The 26,258-nt window shown below is 54.8% G+C and overlaps 1 protein-coding gene across 1 annotated transcript in view; it reads right to left on the reverse strand.

The window, feature by feature from the left end:
* The window catches only part of KPNA7 (karyopherin subunit alpha 7), a 50,926-nt gene that overhangs the window by 1,476 nt on the left and 23,192 nt on the right, over positions 1–26,258 (reverse strand). Inside the window, exons 2-10 of the mRNA XM_055136539.1 lie at positions 20,266–20,379; positions 18,340–18,468; positions 13,588–13,670; positions 12,881–13,149; positions 11,418–11,500; positions 9,054–9,317; positions 7,069–7,302; positions 5,465–5,647; positions 1,497–1,643 (exon numbers count right to left, since the gene is read on the reverse strand). Of these exons, the coding sequence (XP_054992514.1) occupies positions 1,497–1,643; positions 5,465–5,647; positions 7,069–7,302; positions 9,054–9,317; positions 11,418–11,500; positions 12,881–13,149; positions 13,588–13,670; positions 18,340–18,468; positions 20,266–20,334 (1,461 nt within the window). The 5' untranslated portion in view covers positions 20,335–20,379. The remainder of the gene's footprint in view (positions 1–1,496; positions 1,644–5,464; positions 5,648–7,068; positions 7,303–9,053; positions 9,318–11,417; positions 11,501–12,880; positions 13,150–13,587; positions 13,671–18,339; positions 18,469–20,265; positions 20,380–26,258) is intronic.

Consider the following 26,258-nt stretch of genomic DNA (forward strand, 5'->3'; position numbering starts at 1 on the left):
GAGAATCGAACCCAGGTCGGCTGCATGCAAGGCAAACGCCCTGCCCGCTGTGCTATTGCTCCAGCCCGAGTGAGTTAGGATACAGTCTTTGCTTTGGTTGGGAGAACTTGGATGAATTCTACGACCTGCACCCTCTGTTCAGAGAAAGAGGCTCTAAATTTCAAAGTTTTCACCGGGACGTGTAACCCCAAAGATGCCCGTTGCTGTTCAGTGCCCTTTCCTGCTTTGAGCAATAATATCTCGGTCCTGAGCTGAAGGGTCCACTATCAACCAGTCATGCAGCAGATCGGATTGACTGAGTGGCCAAGAGTTTGCAGGGATAGGAGGATATCCCTCACTTTGTAAACTCAGTTTCACACCAAAACCCCAGGGGCTAGGCACTAGTTCAGTGGCAGAGTGTGTGCTATGCATATAGGGACTTACGTTCAATTTTTTGGCAGACAAGGAAAAAAAAAAAGTGAAACAAAAAATGAGATAGAATTAGATGCATGACCTTGGATACTCTTCTCCCCTGCTCATAACTGCATTATCCACAGCAGCTCAAAGGAAGCAAGTGTCCATGTAGGATTGAGCGGGAGAAGTCAAGCAGCTTACAGTGAAGCGCTCCTCAGCCTTCAGGGCAGAAGTCTTTACTTAACTCATGCTACAATACTGACAGACAAGCATTACGGGTTCTCTGCCTGTTTGAGAGATTACAGCTAGAGGGATGGTGTGGAGGGCCAGAGCCTATGTTCGCAAGCACCAGGCCTAGCTAGGTTCTACCCCTGGCACCCCATGGTCCTCTGAGCACCATCAGGAGTGACTCCTGAGCACAGTGCCCCTACAACAAAGATACTGTGCCTTGCAAAATAAGTCAACCACGAGAGGCGGAGCACTGCCCCACTGGAGTCCAGCTCATGGACAGGAAGTGAGATGGCAGTACTGGGGCTGAGAGAGGGACTGGGGCAGTAGGCACAGGGACAGGCTTTTGGATGGGGGAGACGAGCTGGCTGTGGGTGGTGACAGTCATGCAGCAGGAATGTACTGTCACTGAACTGCACTTAAGAAGCGTTGAAGTGGTCAATTTTGTTTGATGGATTTTCCCACAATGAAAATCGTTTAAGAGTGGCCCGATGAGATTTGATTATTCCCTGTTCCTGCACAACACTTAGAAATTAACCTCTTATAGAGCCGAATCTCCGAACACCAGAGACAAAGAGGCTGTAAGTGGCCAAATGGACTTTCCAGACCGGAGGCCACCTCCTGCCCATTCTCCCCCTCCCCACCCCACAGAAGGGCAAGAAGCGGGTGGAGGGATGAAATTCTAAACCAACCGGGGTAGCTGGATGAGTTTTATGGGGATGGGGCCAGAGCTCTTTCTAGGAGTCAGGAAGCTGATTCCCAAAGGGCCCGGGGTGCCCCCCCCAATGCAGGTCACATGGAGGGGGACCAAAGGGAGGGCCAGAGGAGGCCCCAGGGGAGCTGGGGTGTTTGCTTCCCGCGTGCCCCTCACTCACCTCACACAAGTGTCTCTCCATAAGCCTGGAGGCCGACAGTGCGATCTGAGGGTTCTTGTGGAACTGCAAGGCCTCGATTCTGTCAATGCCGCCGAGCTCCTCCACGAGGAGACACAAGCTCTGCTTCTGGGAGAAGGACTCGGCGGCCTGTGGGCAGGACGAGCCCTGAGCGCCCGGACTCTAGGCCCGAGCTGCCTCCACTCAGCCCCTTCCCCGGCAGGAACCTCCCCAGAACTCCTCCAAAGGGCATGAGTCCCTGACACCGCAGACAGGTCCACTACCCAGGCGAGCCCTCCCTGAGCCAGAAACGGTTTTCCTCTGCCAGGCTGTGCTGTCACTCCTTAGCAGGCACCACCTCTGGTGAGGGGAAACGGTTTTCCCGCACTTGGAAAGGATGGTTGGTCAGGGCATGTCTGTGGGGTGTGTGTGTGGGGTGTCTGGCCTGAACTCAGACCACCCTGTGGGCTCGGGGCCAGCCTCTGGGGACAGGGAGCAGGTCCTCGAATCAATTAATCATGGGATGTGAATCCTGCCCGGTGACCGAGGCAGTTTGGCTGCAGTGGGTGAGACACACGGAACCACGAAGATGAAATTCGGGGAAGGTTTTCCCAGCAACGGTAGGGGAGAAGTCACGGTCAGAACAGGAAAATAAATCATCAAATGCTGAACTTCAAGAACAGTGTCATCCAAAGTGGGCAAACACTCCCTAGCAGGGGCACAGAACAATTCAGAAGGACGTAAGCCGCCGAGAGTGGTCCGAGTGCAGAGCTCAGGCAGCCCTGAGCACTTCTGGCGGTGGCTCCGAAACAAACAACTCAGGAGTGGCCTCCGGTGTGGGGGAGGGAAGCAGTGGGACGCCTTGTTCTCTGAAGGTAGATTTTCAGAGGCATGGATTTCTTAGGAGGAGGGGTCCACACCCAGTGGTGCTCAGGCATCACCCTGGTGGGCTCAGGGTACCATATGGGGTGCCAGGCTGCCCTCCTGCTGTACTCTCTGCCCAGCCCTCACTGATCTCTTGAACCGGAAAAGGAGGCCATTCCCGTTGGGAACGTCGGCCACAGGGACACCCGGTGAACACCTGGGTTTCAGGCACGCTCTGAAGAGGTGTTAGAGGAGCAAAGAGACAGCACTTTGATGGCAGGTGTGCCCACTCACCTGGGGACAGGACTTTTCAGAGCGGCCCTGAAGGTGACTCAGGAGCTGGTCCTGGGGTTCAGGCCTGACACCCCCAAGGGTTGCTGGAGACCCACAAGGAGTTTTGGTTCTCGGGGCAGAAGCTGCAGCCCGAACCGAAGTGTCGAAAGGAAACAGGGGTGGGAGATGCTCCCGGGGGGACTAGCAGGTCATCCTCGTGACTGCCAAGCCCTTGGCAACGTTCTGCTCCCCGCAAAACTGCCCATATGTGTCGTTGCTGAGATACTCCAGGCACAGCCGAGACTCAGTCAGGCGGTCACGTCTGCGAGGCCAGTGATTAGCCATGTCCCCGCCCCTCAGCCCACCAAGATGCTCTGACCCGCCCGCACCCACGGGGTTCCCTGTCCATCAGATGGCGTTTGCCCAAGGCAAAAATCAAGTGTTGGGTTCAGAGGAATCCGATGAGGCCCGCTCTGTGGAGCCCACAGTGGGCTTTCTCAGACGCGCCAGGCCCGCCCGGCCGCTAAGGCTCTCCCCTTGATCTCTGCCATTCCCTCAAAGCCTTCAGCGTCTGATTGGGCTGTTTCAAGCCTCTTCCGGACTCAGTTCTTTCCAAGACAGTTACATGAAACGGATGCTTAGAGCTGACTCTGAACAGGAACTCCCTGGAGTCACTTTGAAACATTTCAAATGGCTTAGCTGCCTGGAAAAGGGCTTGAGCCAGAGAATCCAGCAGCTTCCGAGACGGCCCCAGGTGATCCCCGCCCGCCTGCACCCCCCATGGGCTGATCTGCATAACTAACGGGATTCTGTGCAAATGATCTCCAAGACTATGGCTGATTATGGCTTCCACTTTGCTTCCTACCCTCAAAATAAACAGAAGGCTGGGTTAAATAACTGAAGAAAGATACACTGCGATGAGAAAGGACACAACAGCTCCTGAAAACGCCAAGGGGAGGGGCCAGAGAGATCTACAGGGGCCAAGTTCACCCCAGTGCCACTTCCGGTCTCTCAAGCACTGCAGGGAATGACCCCTGAGCAGCATCTGTCCAAAGTAAGACCCGAGCAGGGCCAATATGTGGTCCCCAAAACCAAGGGGGGAATGAAAGTAAAGGTGAATTAGAAGGGTTATGAGAGGAGCACAGTATTCATGCCAATACGTGTGATCTTTTTGTTTGGGGTAGGGAGGTCACAGACAGTGGTGCTCAAAGCTTATTCCTGGCTTAGAGCTCGGGGATCACTCCTGGAAGTCAGGGGAACTTGGGGGTCCTGGGGACCACATCTGGGTGAGCTGTGCGGAAAGCGAGCACTCTGCCTGAGGCCGTCTCTCCAGCACCCCCCCACCCCCCCACCCCCCGTGTAAGCTGCTTTAGAAGCCATTCCCCATTAGGACTTTTTATCTCATGGATTTTTAGGCACCTGTAATGGAGAGGGATCAACTCCCCCAACTCTTGACTGGCCCGGGCAAGGCCCCGCTCTGTGAACAGACTCCACAGACTTGCTGATCCCTGAGCTGAAAACAGCCAAGACGGCAACTTACGTTATGTTGATTTTACCATTGAAACAATGAGGAAAGTTTGGCCTTCTTGGGACACTGAGATCAGAGGAAGCCAACTGCCACGGTGTGAGGACATGCGGGCAGTCCCGCAGGGAGGGCCCGGGGATCCGAGCCTGCCACCTTGGATGCTTCTGCCAGCCTTCAGGAGCTCTGGAACCTCAGGAGAGACCCCTGCCTGCGACACCAAGCTGCCCCCACCTCCCGGCCCCAGAGACCAGAGCTTCGGCACTAAGGAGCTAAGGAGGGCCTGAACCAGGAGCTTGGCAGAGCCTCCCAAACTTATGGGGCCTCTGCCCCCTAGAAAAGAAAGGCAAACCCACTCAGGCCCCTCTGGAAACCCACCCAACACTCCTACTGCTCCCCCCACCATCATTCCAGTGCCCCCTTATCACCCACTTTGGGAAACACTCATAAGTACTAAGCAAATAGCCACCGGCTCTGTGTTCCTGCAGAAAAGAGGCGTTTCTGGACTTGGAAGTCAGCGTTTCATTGTGCGTTTCCCCCCAGCCTGGGGCTTAACAGGGGAGCACTTCCGCATGGCCCCTCAGGATCTATCGCAGCTAAATTTCTGCTTCTCAGCAGAGCACATCCCTTGTTTTAGTTTCCCGGAACATCCAGGATCTGGCTCCACCATGGTTTTCCTGCTTTGGACCTTCAGCTGGTGTCTCCCTCCCACTCAGAGTCAAAGTTCCCACAGGCCCTGCGGAAGCTGGCCCCAGGCCCCCAATATTCTGTCCCCTTGCACTGTTCTGTCTATACTCACTGATTTTCCTTTCCCCTAGAATTTTCTTTCCCAAGTAGTCACAGGACTCACTTCCCTTGGGTCTTTCCTTATACGTTCAAGGAGGTTTCTTCTGATGGCTGCAGACGAGAGACTCACAATCCCCTCCCGATATGAGCAGCAGAAGTCTTATCACCGCCTTCAGCTCTGTCCCCTTCCATACCCAGACCTAAGTTCCATCGGTTCCTCTGCCCTTTATCTCCTAATACTTTAACATAGTGCATTGGGAGGCTGGGAATGCAGTTCAGTGACAGAGCCCAGGCCTCAAATGCATGAGGTTCAATTCCTGGACACAGAAAAAAAAAAAAAAGTGGGTTGTGGGGCCCCTGGGCACAAAGACACTCATCTGAGAACATGGTGCCGGATCTCGACCTCCTGCTGGTACCAGGATGCATGAATGGAGGAAGGGCCGGGAAGACTCTCTACTGGGACTGAGAATTAAGCATGTTCGATTTCAAGACGGCTGCTAAGGATCCACCTGGCCGAGCAGCTCACCTGGAAGATGTAGGAGATGATGTTGAGGACGATGAGAACGATCTTGGTGTCGTGCAGAGTGAGCAGATTCACCAGTGGCTGCAGGATGCCAGCACGGACGAGGTGGATTAGCTGATCCGTGGTGCCTCCTGTTGTGAAGTTAGCGATGGTCCACACAGCCTCTTTCTGGACTCGGTACTCCCCCTGCAGAAACAGAACGGCTGCGTCCATTTGCCGTCCTCGCAGACCTTATCGTGGTGACACGGCCTTGGTGTGGTTTCTAGGCTGGCAGCAGCCACAGAAGCCCACGGCAACCTGCCTCGGTTTTGGTCAGGGGGCAGCTCTGAGACGGAAACACGACTTAGTCTCTCTGGTTATGGGAAATGTTAACCCAATTTAAGCCAATCTGGGAGCATGGATTGAGGATTTTGCTTGGCATTCCATATTCAAATGACCCCTGGCCAGGCCTTCTGGCCCAGGAAAACAAACGTGGGCTAAGGAACTCCACAGTCTCCCAGCTGCACCCACAAACATGATCCTGAGCATTGAGCTGTCCTGGAGGTGACAGAAGTCCCTAAGAGGCACTTTGCCTGGAAAGATGCGAGTATTTAATATCGGGTCCTTCTAACCCCTGAGCATGAGTAGTCACTCCCATTGCGTAGCTGGGGACACAGCACCATCAGCTTAAAAAATAAAGGGCTGGAAAGATAGTTCTGAGGGTATGGCATTTGCCTTGCACACAGCCGACCCGGGTTTGATCCCCAGCATCGCATATGGTCCCCCCCCACCCCCCGAGCACCACCAGGAGTAATTCCTGAGTGCAGAGCCAATAGTAATCCCTGGGCATCACCAGGTGTGACCCAAAAAAAGCAAAACACAAAAAAATAAAAATAAAATAAAATGAAAAACTTCATCATTCAGCTTATGCCTCCAAGGGAAGAGTCTCGAATGAGGGAACAGGGACACACCTGTGTTGGGAGCACCCCATTGGCATCTCACCACATGCTATGGCAGGATTTGGGCTGCACCCGTGGGAGCTCACTCCCTAGCAGGAGCGCCCCAAATGGCTGCTGGTCCCCTACCCCAGCCACCTCCCTACCTCCCACATCCCCCACCCCCAGACTGACTCGGGATCCCCACTCCCAATCCTCAGACAATGGCTTAAAGTGAGCTCTCTTTGATAAGGGGGGAGGGGAATAAAACCACTGAACTGATGAAAACAGTCGTCCTGGGAGAGGAAGGTGGCGGTCAGGCAGAAGGAGGAAGCGCGGGTGTATTTCAACATCGATACCTGGATTTTCCGTGTCTGTTACCACCTTGATCAAGGTGACCCCCACATTTGAGAAGCACCAAAAGCAACCCGATATGCCTCCCGATCCCTGTCCTGGGAAGGAGCGAGGAGTGGCATAAGCCGGAATTACCAGCTGCAGCCTGGACTGGGCGCCTGAGTGGAGAGACTCCCTCAGTCAGCTCCTTTTGCTCATTTTGTCTCCTCCAGTCCTGCGAGTTCTCCAGGGAACTCCTTCCCTCTGCTCCCCTGCAGGGCTAGGAGTTGAAGTTTGCTTTGCTGTGTTGGGATCCCCATTTTCCAAGGCTGGAGGGTCCATTCCCGAGCAGCCACTTACGTTTTTCAGCAGAGCGACCAGGAGCGGGAGCACATCAGAGGCGATGAGCTGCTGGATGTGGTGGCAGGGCCCCGCGGCCACGTTGCTCAGGGCCCAGGCGGCCTCTTTCTGGATGGAGGGTTTCGGGTGCTCCAGGAGCTGGGGCAGCACCCTCAGCATGCCGGCATCCAGGGCCTCCTGCGTCTGGTGGTCTGTGCCCGTGACGATGTTGCCCACGGTGCGGAGAGACGGCGTCTGCAAGAACCAGGTGGCAGATGAGGCCAGGGTGGCACACGTGTGACTGCAGATGGGGCAGTCACACCAGGCTTGAGAACTGCAGTGACATCCATGGCCCTCTTAGGGGTGACTCCCGGGGCCACTGCCCTGGTCCACAGGGACTTCCTGGCCTCCCTGGCATGGCAGCCTACGGAGAAGCCATGTTACAGTTGGACAAGACAGTCAGGACCCGCCTTCCTGGGCTGGGGAACTGCCCTACTCGTTGTGCTGTTTATAATGAGAAAAACTTCTATGGAATTAGTACCTGGTCTAGTACCAAGCTTTTGCTGTTACACTTAGCTGGGGTAATGACATCCCAGCGGCCTTGGGCATGGGGGATGTAGTCCCAGAACGCCTCCTTAACCTCCCTCAGCCCCGAAAGCCCCAGGATCGGTCTATGATGGACTTCAGGCCACTGGCCCCGGAGAGCTGATTGGGGGTTATTCTAGCTTCTCTGCCACTGCCACCACAGCCCCAGCACAGACCATTGGCCCTTCTAGAGCTTCCCTGGCCGCTCCTGCCAGGTGGCAGGTGAAGGAATGTGGCAGGTCACCAGGAGGATACCCCAAAGAAGCTGCTGTAACCCCCTCCTGCACCCAGCGTGGCCACCCCCTTAACCTGCCCTCCGAGGAACAGACGTGACCACTCAAGGGCTACTCCCAGCTCAGGCATGGGGGCCACTCATGAAGTTTCTTGGGAGACCATCTGGTGCTGGGGATCACACCCGGGCTTCCAGCATGCACCCCGGCCCTCTCAGCTATCGCCCCCAGCCCAGAAATTATGTTCTTGCATAAATTTCACAATAATACATATAGGCCCTCTCTTACCCTCCTCTCCATGGTTAAGTCAGCCTGTTAAAGTGTACATACTCAGAACACCGGAAGGAAAGGTTAAAAAAAAAAGTTCGTTGAGTGAAGGATACTGTCACCGTCACTGTCATCCCATTGTTCATTGATTTGCTCGAGCGGACACCAGTAACATCTCCATTGTGAGACTTGTTACTGTTTTTGGCATATCAAATATGCCATGGGGAGCTTGCCAGGCTCTGCCAAGCGGGCGAGATACTGGGCTCTCTAAGAGGGCCAGAGGAATCAAACCCAGATTGGCCGCGTGCAAGGCAAACGCCCTACGCAATTTGAATTTGATGCTTTTCTATATTCAATTATTATCACAAGAAAAAGTCACTCAACACCCACTAGGATCTGAGGTAAAAGTAGATTCAGGAGCTGGAACAATAGTACAGCGGGGAGGGCATTTGCCTTGCACGAGGCCGACCTGGGTTCAATCTCCAGCATCCCATATGGTCCCCCAAGCACCACCAGGAGTGACTCCTGAGTGCAGAGCCAGGAGTAACCCCCTATGCATCGCCAGGTATGACCCAAAAAGCCCCCTCCAAAAAATAAGGGAGGGAAGTAGATTCAAGGGGCCAGAGCCAGAATCCAGGGGTTAAATTACTTGCTTTGCACAGTTTAGCCCAGTTCAATCCCCAGCTACACGTATGACCCGCCCCCCACCCCCAGACACCACCAGGTGGTTCCTGAGCACAGAGCCAGGAGTCAGTCCTGAGCAGGGACAGTGGTGGCCCAACCACCACAGATTCCAGTGATTAGAGAGTAGCTGAGAGAGGAAATGCTGGAGACCAGCGCTGTCCCAGGCAGAGGGTCAGAGGGAAGGGATGTCAGCCTGGATCTCAAGGCCCACGTGTGGCCGGCACAACGCGGAGCGCTTACCAAGATATTGAGCTCTGCTCTGGCCATGAGCTCCACCAGCCTGGGCAGGACCCCCGTGTCCACCACGTGGCCGATGCGCTCGTTGGAGCCATCGGTGAGGTAGGACAGGGCCCAGCAGGCATCCGAGAGCACCTCGGCGTCCTGGTGCTGCAGGAGCTGGGAGAGGGTGGGCAGCATCTGCCTCACGGCCGCTTCGCAAGGGTACGGGTCCTTGTTCCGGCACAGGTTGGACAGGGTCCAGGTGACATTCCGCAGGCACGCGACCTACAACAAGAGCAGGGCCCGGCGCAGAGAGGAGACGATGCCAGTGGCCTGGCCGCCACTGGCCAATATCATAGCACAGTGGGGAGGGCCTTTGCCTTGCATGTGGCAGACCCGGGTTCCATCCCCGGCATCCGATATGGTCCCCTGAGCAACGCTAGTAGTTATATATATTATCATATATATAATTGACCAGCATGAACCAATGCTATTGAGCTTCAAAAAGGAACTTATCCTAGGAGCGACGTATGCTAGGGACCTAGAGAAGGGCCTCGAAGTTTTGGTTCAAGTGTTTCCCGGTGGTTCAGAATACTCATCAGCTCTCTTCTCCTTTACCCAATTGGGGACGACTTCGCTGACAACACTGAGGAGCAGCATCACACGCTCGGCCCGCAGCCCCGCCTCTGCCACCCAGCTCCACCTCCCCACGGCTGCGGGCTCAGAGCTGCCGGGATCATGTGGATGCTCCTGCCCGTCTCGGGCTCCCTGGCCTCCTGGGCGAGCCCGCACTGCCACTCCACAGTCTTTTAGGATCTCTGTAGCTGCTGCCCACCGCGCAGCCGCCCCTGTGCCTTTCAAGCCCTTCTGGACTGTTTCGTACCTAAAACTTGGTGACACCATCAGCTCCTTCCTGGTAACGACTTTCTGGCGAGGGATGGAACCCAGGGCCTCGGGCAGCCAGAGCACGTGCTTGGCCCTGGAACTCATGGAGAGGCATTGCTGCCACTGAACAATTCCCCGTCGCCAAGCGGGCGGTTTCTCCCAGCAGGCCTGGAGGCTCTGCCTGACTTCTAAATGTCAGCGCCCGGGCCTTGGTTCTGACCTCCTCCTCCCCCTATAGGGCAGGGTGGGAGCCTTCTGCAGAGGGCCAGAAGGCACATTTCTCCTTTTGCAGAGGCCAGATGGTCCCTGCGGCTCTACTGCACTGTGGCCTCGTAACGACAAACACTGCAGACCAGGTTGTGGAAAGTGCTGGTCACTGCAGCTCTGCTGCCCCCAGTTCTAGCCGGTCTCACCTGGCTGAATGGCACATGCGTGTGTGTCCACTTCCTGACCTGCCACGGGGCCTCACACACATGCTGCAGACAAACCCCTTCATTCCACTATGACTCAAGGCTCTGTCTCCCCTGAACCTTGCTGGGGGGCGGGGGGCACTGGCTCTGCATCTCAAGAATTACTCCCGGCAGTGCTCGGGGGACCCTATGGGATGCTGGGAATCGAACCCGTGTTAGCAGCGTGCAAGGCAAATGCCCTACCTGCTGTGCTATTGCTCCAGCCCCTCACCTTGCTTCTTTCTGCCTCCCAAGTCTAGCAGAACTCCGGGGACTGGCTGCAGCCCCTCCCTCTGCTATGGCCTGACGCCAGCAGCTTCACTTCCTACTGAGACCCTCTCAAGGTTTCCCTCATCCTGCTCTCTGCAGGCTCCCTGGGGGCACCATCCAGTCTCTCCCACCTGGATGGCTAGCAGGTAGCCCCCAGGCTTCAGCTACACGCTTGATAGTACTCGGGCTACTGTGGACACACTTGGTAGTACTTGGGCTACTGTGCTCAGGGGTCATTCCTGGTGGTGCTCAGGGGACCATATGCAGTGCCGGGGATTGAACCGAGGTTGGCTGTGGGCAAGATAAGTGCCTTAACCACGTACACGTCTCTCCCCCCTCCCCTTCCCACTCCTTCCTCTCCCTTTCCCCCATCCCACTCTTATTCTTGAGGCAAATCTTTAGCTTCTAATCCAGGGCTCTCTGTTGTTGGCACACCAACCCACACCATACAAAACTTCAACTCTAGAGGCCCTTGGAATCTGGGAAGAGAACTGGGCATTCACTCGTCTGTCTGTGCCTGTAGAACCAAATTTAGTCAGCTTTGGCTGCAAGCTTAGGGAAACTTTTATGGACCTGAAGAACTCAGTCAGCACTGCACACCTGAGAAAATCTGGATTGATCTCTACGCAGAGAGATCCTCGGAGCTGGTCCTGTTTACACCGCAGTCCTAGGGGGGCAGGCAGCCGCAGCATCACTCAGAAGTGATTCCAAAGAACGAGCCCCATTTGCCAGCGTCGGGCACCTATTTGCATCGTCAGATTCCTAACTCAAAGGCACTCACCGGTGTGGTCGGAGAGACCAGGGAGAGCAGGTGGGGAATGGCATTGCTTGAGATGACAATGTCCCTGAACACTGGCCCGTCCCCTGTGAACAGACAAGAACAGGACATTCGAAGAAAGAACAAAGAGGCCCAGGAATGGGTGACTTATCTCCCTTCCCGTGTTGAGCCACACCCGGCGTCGCTCCGGAGCTACTCCCAGCTTGGTGCTCAGGGGATGAGTGAAGCCAGGAATTGAACCAAGGGCCTCACACTGGCAATGGCACAGCCATCACCCCAGGACTACTGAGTCTGTGCAAGGGTGAGAGGCCAAAATCCACTCCCAGGCTGGGCAAGGAGGGTCAGCAGAGCGGCCGGGCTGGGGGCTAGAAAGCAGGCCCCCCGCAGCAGTGGCTGATGGGCAAAGAGGCTGTAGCCAAGAACGGAGCCAACGGCGCCCAGAAAGTTCTCAAAACGCCCAGCAGCCTTTCACAGAATGGGTCTCAGGAAGACGAGCCCCTGCCAGCTGGCCTGACCTTCCCGCAGACTCTGCCTGCAGAAGTCGCTCCCAGACATAGAGCAGAGTCCCGGCGGCCGACAGGCTGGGCTGTTAGCCTGCCCCACGGCTGTGGTTCGGACGCCCACTGCAAACCGGTCTCCGTCGGTAACCCTTCCCCCACGGAGGCAGGGCATGAGTGGCGGCTTTCTGCCCACACTGCCCATCCTGTCCTCAAGCATGCAAAAAGTGGTCTCGGAAAGAGGGGGCGGATTTCTGCAGGCACTTCCAAAGCCGACTTCCTGCCCGGTGTGTATGCTCAGCCTTTCTCCAGCCCCCCTCGAGGTCTAATCATGCTGTTTGCCTTTGCTGATTCGGGCAGTGGGGGTTATTGATTCTCTGAACGTGAAATCGCTAATATTTGGCTGACCTTCAGCAGCCAGAGGCCTAAGGGACCCCATCGAGCTGGTGTGTGCCGTGAGCCAGAACCGGGAGCTTCTCACACTGCAGCTAGGGCCCCAGATTTACTCCCCTTGAGTAAAATACTAGACTGAAAAGACTAAAGGAAAAATACTTTAGTCTTCCTTGGCATTGTGGGTGGCCACTCGTAGCAGTCCTGAGGGGGAGAAGAAATTGCAGCGCTGGGGATCAAACTCGGGGTCTTGCATATGTGGGGCCTGGGCCCGACCACCTGAGCTACATTCTGTGGCCCAGGATGAAACTAAGACTTGTATACTAAGCTAGCGAAAATGTTGAAACGTTTTTGATCATTTTTTCTGGGAATTCTAGGATCCTGGGTTCCTTAAAACCCCATATGCCTGGGCCCCAGAACTGCACCTTGATCCTAGACCCACGCGGACTGCAGGCCGGGCCCTGTGGCCTTGGGAGGTGTCCCCACATCCCTGCGTTTCACCTTGGGCTCTCACCCCTGAGCTTGCCTGCACCAGCCCATCCTGTGCCGGTTCCCTTACACCCAGAGGGAGGTGCTCACCTGCTATATTTCCCAGCGCCCACACTGCCTGGTCACACACGGTCAGGTGCGGGGAGGACAGGAGCGCCACCAAGGCGGGGACGGCGCCCCCGTCCACCACGGCTTGGGTCTGCTCTGAGTTCCCCGAGGCGATGTTGGTGAGAGCCCAGGCGGCCTCGAACTGCAAGGATGGATGAAGCGACGACTTCAGGAACTCAACCAGCCTGGGAATCAGTCCTGCCTTGATGACCAGCTCCAGGGGAGGATTGCTTTCTCGGGATAGCATTTTCCTTGGGAGGGAGAGGGAGGAGAGAGGGAGAGGGGGGGAGAGAAACCCAGCCCTGAGCGGCATCTGGAAGAAGCTCCTTGCCGCATTTCCAGGCGTTCCTAAATCAGAGGAGGCTCAGCCGGGCAGGGCCTACTGGATCCTCGATGGCAATGGGTGGCACTTTGCTGCGACAGAGCGACATTTCTCCCCTCTGGCTATTATCTATGAGCTGAGACGCCTGTAGAGGCCAATTTGAATGAAGCAATTCATCTCTGACAACACTTTGTAGATCTTAAATTATTCTCAAGGACAGTCTAGAGGGATAATTCGCTCCCCCTTTCAGGAAGGCCCAGCCTTCCCGTGGGCTGTGCAGACGTTCTGCTAACACCGAGAAGCCCCACAGCCCCCTGGGGCTCATTTGGAGCTGCAGAACTACAGCAAACAAGATCCCCGCTGATACCTGGCTGCCCGCGTGGCCTGGAAACAGAGGTCTGGGTCTGAGGTATTTACAGCGCTGACGATGTCCAGCAGGGAGAAAGTCATCTGAAGGAAAGACAAAGGAACTAGGAAGCGTCCAGTCCAAGCAGCTGGCGTTGGGGCTGCAGCCATAGCACAGCAGGGAGGGGCCTGCTCGCACCGGTTTAATTTCCTGGCATCCCATATGACCCCCTGATCACCATTCCTGTGTAATTCCTGAGTGTGGAGCCAGGAGTAACCCCTGAGCATCGCCAGGTGTGGCACCCAGGACTAACCAGCTGCCCCACGGAGCAGGACATCCCACCCGCAGGCTGGTCGACATTGAAGCAAACAGCATGTGCTGATCTTACTGATCTGTGGGACACTCTCCCCCTGCTTGGGGGGGTGCATTTCTAGCCCCACGTGGATGGCGCCCCTGTGCCTTTAACCCATGTGGAAAGAACATGCCAGCGATTGTTGGTGAGAAGAGAAGGGAAGTGTAGGGAGCCCCGTGAGTTTTCTTCCATAAAAGCATTCAGGTGATGGCTCCCAGCACTGCTGCGTGCGGTCCCCTCCGCCTCCTCCCCACTAAAAAAAGGAACAGAAAACCAAGAGCCTGCTAGCCACAGTCTGGAAGAAGGAAGAGCTTGCGCCTTTATTTATTTATTTATTTATTGCTTTTTGAGTCACACCTGGCGGTGCACAAGGGTTACTCCCGGCTCTACACTCAGGAATTACTCCTGGTGGTGCTCAGGGGACCATACGGGATGCTGGGAATTGAACCCGGGTCTGCCGCGTGCAAGGCAAACGCCCTACCCACTGTGCTATCACTCCAGCCCCAGAGCTTGCTCCTTTAGAGCCTCATTCCTAGAGAATCTCTTGACCCATCTGAAAAAATCCAGTTTGGAAGATTCTCTTTGTGTCACTGGACTTGGCTCACTTATTGCAGAAGGTCCCTGTTCCTCCTCCATCAACCCCACCCCAGAAGTCGAGGCTGGGGTTGGAGAGACAGTACAGCAGGTAGGGCATTTGCCTTGCATGCGGCCGACCCAGGTTCGATTCCCAGCATCCCATATGGTCCCTCGAGCACCGCCAGGGGTGATTCCTGAGTGCAGAGCCAGGAGTAACCCCTGAGCATCGCCAGGTGTGACCCAAAAAGCAAAAAAAGAAAAAAAAACCTGCTGTGGGCCTAGGGGTGGGGGAGGTTGCCCACTCCCATTCTGAGAAGGCTAGGAGTTCTCAGCTGGAAAAAAAAAGAAAAAGAATCCTCTGTTCTTCTTTATTGAAGAACTTATAAGTCATGTAAGAAAATAAGAGGGCTGGAGCCATACCACAGCGGGTAAGGCATTTGCCTTACAAACAGCCAACCTGGGTTCTATTCCCAGCAAGCCATATGGTCCCCTGAACACCACCAGGAGTTAATTCCTGAGTGCAAGAGCCAGGGGTAACCCCTGTGCATTGCAGGGTATGACCCAAAAAGCCAAAAAAAAACCAAAACTACGGGAGGGGCTCGAGCAATAGGACCTCACTTTTCATGGGCCCGAGAGACAGTACAACAGGCTTGCCTTATGCACTGCCAACCTGGGTTTGATCCCCTGGCACCCTGTAGGGTCCTCCCCTGAGCCCTGCCAGGAGTGATCCCTGTGCGGAGGGAGTCAGCCCTGATGACCACTTGGTGTAGCCCAATGATTTAAAAGAAGCCACAGGAAAGTGGGAGAAAGGTATTTCATCCAATAGAGAATACTGATAAAGAGACAGAAGCTATTTAAAGGAATCCAGAAATTTCTATTAAACAGAAATTCTAGAATGAAAAATTCTTTGAATTACAAAATTTAATAGCTGAAGTGAAAGACTCATTGATGAGGCTCAAGAGTGGATTTGAGCAGACAAAATATGCAATCATTGAACCTAAATATGTCAGATGAGATTATCCAAAGAAAGAAAAGTGATAAAAATAAATTGTTATTTTTGCTTTGGATATGTTGATGCGCAGAGGTTACTGGTGGCTCTGTGCTCAGAAATTACTCCTGGCAGAGTCGGGGAGCTTATGGGATGCCAGGGATCAAACTTGAGTAGGTTGCATGCAAGGCAAGGAGGAGAGACAGCCTGCTGCGCTATCTCCCCAGGCGCCAAAAAGTGATGAAAATTAACAGAGTTGCATGGTGTGGGGGGGCACAAACATGCCAACACGTGCATGATAGGAAGGAGGCAGAGAAAAAGCCACAGGAAGAATCAGAATACTTCATTTGTTAATGTGCAATATTCTTCTAATCTATAGATTTAATGCAATATTTATCAAAATCTGATCTCCTTTGAAGTGAAACTAACAAATCAAATATACAACTTATGCAGAGATTAAAGAGATACTGAATAGGTAAAACAATCTTTAAAGCAAGCAAAGTTATACTTCCTACTTTCAAGACCTCTTACAAAGTTATAATAATTATATCTGGGTTATACTAGGATAGGAATAAAGGTATGGATAAATATAGTTCAATGGGCATCAGAGGGGTAGTACAATGGGTAGGGTGCTTGTCTTGCACAGTGCTGATCTGGGTTTGATCTCCAGCACCCCGTATGGTCTTCTGAGTCTACCAGGAGTGATCCCAGAGGGCAGATCCAGGAGTAAAACCCTGATCACAATCAGGTGTGACCCAAACACCATGAACAAAAATTAAAATGTAGGTTGGTGAAATAAATCAGTCCATGAATAAACCCTCACGTTTTCTATGAACTGGAGTTCAGCTAGGATGTTTGGACTATTCAATGAGAGAATGGACTTTTCAATAAATGACCCTAGGGTAACTGGACATGCACGTGCAAAACAATCCCTTCCCCCACTCACACACCATTTACAAACATTAAAAACAGATCTATATTGGGGCCGGAGTGATAGTACAGTGGGGAGGGCATTTGTCTTGCACATGGCCGACCTGGGTTCGATCCCTGACACCCCATATGGTCCCCCAAGCACCGCCAGGAGTAATTCCTGAGTGCAAAGCCAGGAGGAATGCCTGAGCATCACCATGTATAACAACAACAACAACAAAAAACCTATAGGTTCTCGGGATTAATCAGTGGAAACTCTCCAAGAGTAAAGCGCAGAATGATTCTATGACCCAGCATTTCTAACAGAAGGCATACTCCCAAGAGAATTTTAAACATATGTATGTGTGTATCTACACATACACGCAACATGTCCACATGAAAACTTGTACACACATTTGATAGCAGCATTTATCATCTGAGGCCCCCAAAATGGAAGCAGCCTAAAAGTCTTCTAAGTAATGGATAAATAAAATATGGCATCTCTGTACAATAAAGCAGGTCAGCCATCAAAGGAATGAAGCTGACACACGCAACAATACAGCTGGGCCTTGAAAGCAGCACGCGGAGGCAAAGAGCACAAGCGCACAGACAGCTCAGGAGAGTCCCTTCGTACCCAGTGCCCACGAAGAGAGCAGCAGACTCTTGGTCACCAGCGCGCAGAGTGGGCAGGGGCCGCTTGATGAGTCTGACTTTCTGTCTTTATTTGGTTTTTGTGCCACACCCAGCAGTGCTCAGGGCTTACTCCTGACTCTGCACTCAGAGGTCCTTCCTGGTAGGGCTCAGGGGGGCTGTATGGGGTGCTGGGAATTGAACTGGCAAGGCCAGCGCCCTGCCTGCTATAGTGGCTCTCTGAAGTGAGGAAATCTGACCAAGATTGACAATTTTATTTTGATTTTGGTTTTGGGACCACAGCCAGCAATGCTCAGAGCTCACTCCCGGCAGTGCTCAGGTGGAACCCAGAAGTGACTACTGGGTTCCTTGTTTAAACCCTACTTTGGTGAGGACATGCTGCTAGAGAACAAAGGCTGCTCAGAATCCATCATCTCTTTCAGAGTTTCATCCCGTGGCCTCATCTTCCTCAGGTGTGGGGGTGCTCCTAGGGAACCCTCTGGAGCCCGAGACACTTCAGAGAGTGGCGCAGGCCACTGCAGGAGCAGGCTGGGGGACAGGTCCAGTCTCTGGCCTCCAAGAGCAGCCACATGTACTGTCCACCCACAGCTGAGTCGAGCGCCACACTAGTGACTCATAAAGGCTCCTGGATGGGCGTGGGGGTGATGGGAGGGAACCTGTGGACACTGGTGCTGGAAAGTGTGCACTGGTGGAGGGACGGGTGTTGGAATACTGTATGACTGAAATCCAATCATGAACAGCTTTGTAGGCATCTATTGCACATGATTCAGTTAAAAAGATAAAAACTAAAAATAAATAAATAAATAAATAAATAAAGGCTCCTGGATAACCTTCTGGAACAGTAAGGAGGGAATGCCCCCCCAAGTTGGCATATGCCAGAGAAGATTCACGAGAACAGTCTTTTCCCGGAGGTCAGCTGGTTAGGGTGGCTAGCGAAGGAAGCCGGAACACAGCTCCTGAGTACCGGGAAGGACTTGACATCTGCACGACCAGGAAATCGGGAACTTACTTTCCTAAGCCCTCTCATCCTGTTGCTGGCTAAGGGATAACAAGTGGACTTTCAATTCATAGTGACACTTCCTCCATCCCTTCTGAGAACATCCATGATCCCACCGACTCTTGGCCGCAAAGATAACAATCCTTGGCTTTCTGACAACACCCGTTACGCTCTCACTGCCACTTTCCCTGAGGGCCCTCAAGGACAGCTTATCCGTTTTGGATCGCCGGAACCTTTTCCAGTCAGAGTAGCCGAGGACATATTTACACGCACGGCCCTATGTGACCGGTCCCCACACACCTCTCTGGCCGACTCTCCAGAAGCTGGGTCAGGGCAGACGTGGGTGATGTTCCTTCTCTTCAGGGCCTGTTCATCCTTCTTGGCCTTCCGCAGCTCCAGGCTGACTGCTATCCGCTGCTGTCGCCTCGTCTGGAGAGGAAGGGGACAGAAGGGAACGGGGGACAGTGGTCAAGGACAGTGGTCAACTCCTGAAGGCGCGTTCAAAGCACCCCACTTGGCGTTTCTCCATGCGACTGGCCGGAGAGGGAAGGCAGCACAGCTTCCCAGGGCCCCCTCAGCAGACGCCTGCTTCCGGCCACCGTAGGGCAGCCAAACCCCGCTCCCGGATGGAAGAAGAGCTAGGTCTACCCTCACAGGCCAGGACTCAAGGCACACCGTGGGGAGCCTGTGTCTCCAGGGCTGGGGACTTGCAGCAAGCAGGGCCTACAGCTGGGGGGAGGGGGGTCGGACCCCAGGTGCGCTGCCCCTCCCCCACCTCCACCAGCAGGGAAGCCGGCTGGCTGCTCATCTCGAACCAGTCCCAAGGGTTTTACTTGAACACCAGGCTGAAGGTGTCTTTATAAAAGAGAATCCTTTTGTCTCATCTCAAGCAAAACCCAGACTTGACAGTTTTATTGAGCGCCCTGGGGAAGTGATCTCTTGTGGGTGGAGGAGTTTTAGCAGGAAGATTTTTTTTTTGCTTTTTGGGTCACACCTGGAGATGCACAGGGGTTACTCTTGGCTCTACACTCAGGAATTACTCCTGGCGGTGATCTGGGGACCATATGGGATGCTGGGAATTGAACCCGGGTCGGCCGTGTGCAAGGCAAACACCCTACCCACTGTGCTATTGCTCCAGCCCCATTAGCAGGAAGACTTTTAAAGATAAGTTGAAAGGAAGACAACAGGTATTAGGTTCTACTGGTTCCTCAAACAAGATTCCATTCTGGTTTAGGGGACATTTAGGGGTCATAGAGAGTACAGCAGGGAGGCACTTGTCTTGCATACAGGGGACCTGGGCTCAGTCCCCTGAACCACATAAGTCCCCTGAGCATTGCCAAGTGCGACCCCAAACCAGGAGAAGAGCAGGACCTTTACAGGGAGACAGTTCAGAGGGTCAGAGAGCAAGTCTGGCAAGCACAAGACCCCAGCTACATCCCTGCCACACATCCCTGAGCACTGCCCGGAGGAGCCTTAGGGGACCTTGTGCCTCAGGCCCACACGACAAGTCAGGGTCTCACTGGGAGTGGTCTCTGGGTGCTGGGGAGGGCCCACACACACGTTTTCTTTTAAATAAGCTTTTCCATGTCCCACAGAGAGCCAGTACACTGCTGGGCTGTTGAGTCTTGCACCGTCGGTAAGTGGCAGAGTCTTTTACATCTGTCTTCTCCATACTCTTCCCTTATGGCCCCAGGGGAGTTCACCCCCTCTGCCCCCTTCATCTGTGGTGGTGCTGGGGGTCATGCTCAGCAGTGCTTGGGGGACCATGCGGTGTCAGATCTGGAAACCAGGGTGCAAAGCCCTCGAGTATGTGGCTGAGGTGGGAGCCACTGGTGGTGGGACACTGGTGCTGGGAAGTGTGCACTGGTGTGTGTGTGTTGGGGGGGGGACACCCAAGCTCCAGCCAATCTCAGGTACTTTGTTGGTCAGAGATGAGCCAACACAGCTTGGAGACGCGGAGGCAGGATCCACACAGCGCAGTCTGGGGCCCAGGCCGCCAGCACGCCACTCTCATGCCACGACCTCAGGTCCCCGTCCCCCTGTTTTATCAGGAAAACCACCAGCGACCCAAGATATTGGAATCAGCATCCGGTTGATACTCACAAACCTTGCCTTGATTTTTTTCCACAGTTGTCTTGTCACCCGAATGCTGACCGCCACGCGTCCCCCACTTGCACAGCATCAGCCACATGGTCCCCACTGCACCTTGTGCGGCCGCGTACTCACCGGCGCATCCTTGCCCAGGTGCTTGAATTTCCTCCGTCTCTCCTCGGGAACATCTAGGGTCTGCGGCATCCTGACAGGAGGCTCGGGGTGGCCTGCAGGCAGGACAGTCAGTGGCTGTCGAGCAGGACAGAGTGGGGGGCTGTGGAGTTCCGGCCACCTGACTCCTGACTGGTGTCACAGCAGCGCAGAGCACCGACACAGGGAGGAGAGAGCACAGGCTGCGCCACCAAGGTCAGAGGACCACAGGGACAGAGGGAGCTGGGGGCCCAGCCTGGGCAGCGGAATAGAGGAAACCTCGCCGGGTGCCTGAACGAGGCTCTGCTGGCTCAGCCATGCTGGAAGCACAGAACCCCTCCATGTGGCTGCATCCGAGGGGTCTGGAAGGACCATCTGTGTAGGATGGAGGTGCCACGAAGGTTCCAGAAGGAAAAAGGGGCTCCTGCTCCCATGCCCAGTCTACCATCACGTTGGCCCAGGATGGTCTCAAGCATGACCCACTCCGTTGTCCTTTGTCCAGCCACCTTCCTGTCCCCCACACAAGTGGCCATCATCTCCTGCCCACCTCCCAACTGCTCCTGCTGCTTCCACTCTTGCCTCACTCCAGCCTGTGCCCTACACAAAAGCTGACTGCCTGTTCCCCTGCTGGTCGCCCACGGGTCCAGCAGGATGCTCAAACCTACCCCCGTCCACCCCCGTGTCCACCCTACGAGAGGTGGCCCTAGTCCTCTTCACCTCCGTCGTTTGTTCCTAATTTAGACTTTGTCCTGAGGCCAGAGTGACAGGACAGTGGGGAGAGCACTTGCCTGGCACAAGGCTGACCCAGTTTTGATGCCGGCATCCCTGATGGCTCCCCAAGCCCTGCCGGGAGGGATCCCTGAGCTCAAAGCCAAGAGAAAGTCCTGAGCACCAGGGGTGTGACCCCAAAGCAAAAACAAAAGAATCTATGTCTCTTCCCAACCACTCATATTCTCTGTGGCTCCTTTCACCCCCAATACTTTCTGTCTTCCCCCCTTGAGTCCCCCAGCAGGGGGACTGGCCAGGGGGGAGCAATCCGCAGTTCCTTCACCATGGAGCCTGCAGGAAGTAGCTTCTGACCCCTGCAGGGGAGAAGTCCCAAGGGAGCTGCCCTCAATGAGCAGAGAGGGCTTTGCTCAGATAAGGCCCAGGCCGAACTTCCTCCACGGAGACAGGAAATAAAATTTCTTTCTTTTTTTTTGCTTTTTTTGGGGTCACACCCGGCAATTCATAGGGTTACTTCTGGCTCTGCACTCAGGAACTACTCCTGGCAGTGCTGGGAAACCATATGGAATGCTGGGAATCGACCTAGGTTGGTCGCATGCAAGGCAAATGCCCTACCTGCTGTACTGTCGCTCCAGCCCCAGGATTTCTAACAAGCCACAAATACCTCTTTTCTAGTACACAGAATGGTCAGACAACAGAAGAGAAAAGTGGAAACTGGAGAGAGGACTAGTAGACTCTTCCTGAGCATAACAGGGAATAATCTTGGCACGAAGGACTCGTTTAGACATGTCCATTCGGACAGGATGGTGTAGGTGACTTGGGGAAGTCCAGAAATGGGTGGAGAGCAAAGACTGTCTTCTCCCAGAGAGAGACAGACTGTGAGAGAACAGAACAAGAAGCGAGTCTTCAGGGACACCTTTGGGCCCAAGAGAACCAAGGTCTGGCAAGGGACCAAGAAAAGAGAATATACAACAGAGCAATTGTGTCAGAGGCACGGCCAGTCACAGTGGCGACCTGGCCAGAACAGATCCCTAAGCCAGCGCCTCAGCTGGCCCAGTTATACAAATGGGTCAGCAAGTGGCGCAAAGGGCTTCTTTGTGTTTTAGTCATCGTGAGATTACAAACGCATGCCTGGGTGCTGGAAGGTGGTAGAGGATGAAACTCAGCAACAGTACTGTAAACCACAGTGCAGAAACATGTATTTTTAAGAGTCCCTCGTAGAGACAGACCTGTGGGCGGGAGGCAAGTGGAGAAGGGTGGGCATGGGTGGAGGAAGCGGACACTAGTGAAGGGATTGGTGTTGAAGCAAAGGATTCTGGTGGTGACTGGGATGTTTGTTTTTCTTTTTAATTTTTTATTATTTTATTTATTTATTTATTTTTGCTTTTTGGGTCACGCCCAGTGATGCACAGGGGTCACTCTTGGCTCTGCACTCAGGAATTACCCCTGGCAGTGATCTGGGGACCATATGGGATGCTGGGAATCAAACCTAGGTCGGCCGCGTGCAAGACAAACGCCCTACCCGCTGTGCTATTGCTCCAGTCCCTCCCTTTTTTCTTTTTTTAGAGAAAAGTTTATTGGAGAATAGAAAAAAGAGGAAAAGAAACTCCCTAAATTGGGAGGAACTTAGTATAGGTCTAAGTCTTGGGCTGGTTTTTAAAGCCTTGGTCTCCGTAGTTTGCTGAGCACAAATTGCAGAGCACTTCCTGGAACAAACCAATCACCACTGGCCCCTGCATGGCCCAATCAGGAGGCGGAGTGTCCAAGGGTCAGAGAAAATCATAACCAAAGCTCCCAACTTCCTGTTAACTAGGACAGGGGTCCTCTACCCACTCCCAGTGTCCTTCGTAGCTCTCTATTCTGCAGGAGGAGCACTCCACAGAAACGGGCTTAAAGCAAGGAGGAGCACTCACTGCAGTCACACACGGCCAAGAGCCAGAGCCGTAGCACAAAGGGTAGAGAACTTGTCTCATCCACAGCCAACCTGAGTTCGATCCCCAGAGCCACATGTGATCCCCCAAGTACCGCCAGGAGTCATGCCTGAGCACTGATCCAGGAGCCCTGGGAACGGCTGGTTGTGGCCCCAAAACCTAATAATTTGTTTAAAATCTCAAGTATCAGGTAAGTGTGACAAAAAATTCTGGCAGGAGAGTGGGAGGGATTGCTTAAAGGGCTGAGGCACATTCGCATGCCGGAGCCTGGGTTCAATACCTCACAGCATATGTTCCCCCAAGCACCACAGGGAGCCCCTGAGTACAGCATGGTGAGACCCTCTAGCCAGTTCCAGCCAGAGGTAGCTGTACCCCCAACCATGCCTCAGAAGCAACCGGAAGAAGAGAGACAGGTTGGCACACATAGCACTGGGCTCCCACGACCATCACCTCAAATCCTGTTCCCTGAGGATGAGAAAGAGTCGCTTGGACGACCTGATCAGGACCCCCTTGCAAACCTCACTGCAGAAATATTCTAGCTCCTGTCACAACTAGGGCCAAGAGACTTGGATATAAGAAGCAACTGGCTGGATCTCCAAAGCAAACACAGACGGCATTGGCCAAACCTGGGGGGCCAGAACGGGAAGGCGGGGCCAAAACACTTCATGTATTGGACACAGGACTAAGGTGATTCTGAGCTAGAGGGTGCCCTGTTTTTCAGGTAGGATCTGCACCATCTCAGACACCCTCTCCCCGAGTTCCCACAGTTGTTCAGAATGAGGGCGGGATTCCCGCCTCCTCTGTCTGACATCTGTAGTGAGGCCGGTTAGGAAACAGCCGAGGCTGTGGAGCGGACCGAACCCCGGGGTGAGGCCGGGAAGCCGGAGGCCGCTGTGTTAGGCAACAAGAACCGAGGGCAGGAATGCTCGGGGATGCGCGCGGCCGCCTGGCACCACGTCCCTCTCCAAGTGGCCCGCTGGGCTCAGGGAACGGCACTGCTGCTGAGCCTGCCGCCAGAGAGGCCAGTGGGGCTCAGAGGGGCTCCTTTGTTCCTGGGGCGCTCCATGGCCCTGCCTGGTCCAGGACCACACCGCAGGGAGCCACTCATCCTGTCCTGTCCTAAGGGGGCCGGCATCAGGAAAGTTGCGGGGGATGGAGCCGGCAGCGCCCACCACTGCCACCTTCCTTCAAGTCAAATGCCAAGTGGAGACCCAGAGGGGAAAGCAAAGGAAGAGAAAGCACGACTTGGGAGAGTGAGCGCCCGCAGGGAGCCCGTCACGGGTACAGGCTAAGGACAGTTGCAAATCCTGAGGCTCTCCCGGGAGGTGCTTCAGCCGCCTCCAGCTCCCCGAACAGACCACACGAGCCGGGAGCCTCTTTCAATTCTCGGAGATCCCGAGCGCCAAACTTACTTCAGCAACGCACAGCCTCATGCACACGTGTGCCCAGGCCGGCCCTGCCACTCCTGCACACTCTGTCCTGAGTGTCAGAGCCCCGTCCCCCAACCCCTGGACCCTGAGAGGCTCAGGGGCTCGCTGGATGCCGAGCTGCAGCCTTGTACTTCCTGTCTGGAGAAGGGAAAGGGGCTGTACAAGTCCAGTTAGTGGCACCAAATCACTGAGTCTCTGGGGGACATTTTCAAGCCCATTTTGCTTTTTCTGCACATTCCTAGATCTAGCTAAGCTTCACGAGCATGTAGGAACTGGGAAATGTGGTGAACCATGACGGCTCAGCTCCAAGAGAGGCTTCCAGAAAGGGGCAGACTCTGGCTGGACACGTCCCACCTGGGAGAAGGAAGTGCCCCCGAAAGGAACCATGACCACCCAGGGGAGCCGAAAGCTGTGTGCCCAGCGGCACTGGCCTGAGGGCACCCAAAGGGACGTGCAACTCACGTGGTTTTGCAACCTGGTTCTCTGCTCACAGGGACGCAGCCGCCTCTGGACGTTAGTTCGGCTCAGATGTGATGGTCATCAGTCGCCTCGTTGGGGAGATTAGTTTGAACTAAGACCCCTCCGTGGGGTGGGAGGGGGACCCACCACAGCCCATCCAGGGGCAGGCCCAGCAGGGAGCCCCACTGAGGGGGTGCCCAGGGCACCTGGCATGGGATTCCTGGGGTGCACGAACGTGGAGGAAGCTGGGTTTGATGGGAGAGACAGGTGGGCACCCTCCAGCACCCATCCCAGGTGTCCCCAGAAGGAAGGAGACAGGATCTCCGCAGGATGATCCCCTCACAGTGTGGGAAAACTCTAGGTGAGGGTGGGGGGGGCGGGGGAGGTCCACGGGCCGCCCTGTGCTTAAACGCGGTTGACTTGACTGCAGGCTCAGGGTGGGTGCCCCTGGCACTGCCACACCAGCTCCCATGCCCTGGAGACAAGTCATGGGCCCCCCCGCACTGTGCCCCAAGGTCAGAGAGCCTGACCCTCTCTCCCAGGAACGCATCCCCACACCCCCAGCACTCACCTAGCGGGGAACCACAGCCTGCAGGGCCCCCGGATGGCCTTAAATGCCCTCACAGGCTGCAGGTGTTTCCAGGTGCCTGGGCCCGCCCCGAAAGCTTGCTTCAGCGCCAATCTAAGGATGCGCAGCCCAGGACACATGGGCACCACCTGGCGCTCCGAACGCCCCCACCCGTGTTCAGGGGCAGTTGGGTCCCCAGGTGATCCTCGTGTCCAGAGAGGTTCAGGGCGAGCTCTCGGGACAAAGAGCCTCAGCTGCAGCACTGTGAGCCTCGGTGAGTCTCCAGGAGAGGCCCGGCACGCCCCTCCCCTACCTCCGCAGGTGGGCCCAGCTCTGGGACTGGAGGCCTCTGCCCCATTGGAAGCTCAGGCTTCAGCTGTTGGGGACAGGTTCCTTCCCCAACAAACGCTTGGGAGCGTTTGTTCCCAAGGCAGGCAGGGAGGTCAAGTGGCAGCGACACAACTGAATTTCAGGTATTTATCCATAACAGTCCCTATTGCATGCCAGGCCCCCACACGCAGCCAAGACAACACAGGGCAGGAGAGATCAAGGGGGGCTTGCTGGAGGAGGTGACCCTGGAGCAATTGCTCAGCAAAAGCAGAGTTATTGGGGGAGAACCTAGAGAACCTGGGGCGAGGAGTGAGAGAATAGCTCAGGAAAGCCCGCCAGAGTGAGTAGCATGCCACTCGTTCAGGATTGCCAGAGGGGGCTAGAGACAGAGCTGGCCTGATGGACAGGTCAGGAGGGGGAGGGGAGCGCTTCCCGGAGCAGCCGATAACCCACCATAAAGCTGGCCGCAGTTGTTGGCTTTTTTTTTTTAGCACCAGGAGCTAGGAATTGTGAATGATTAGGAAGAGCGTTGGG

Source organism: Sorex araneus, chromosome 4 (genome assembly GCF_027595985.1).
Source record: "Sorex araneus isolate mSorAra2 chromosome 4, mSorAra2.pri, whole genome shotgun sequence".
Lineage (NCBI taxonomy): Eukaryota > Metazoa > Chordata > Mammalia > Eulipotyphla > Soricidae > Sorex > Sorex araneus.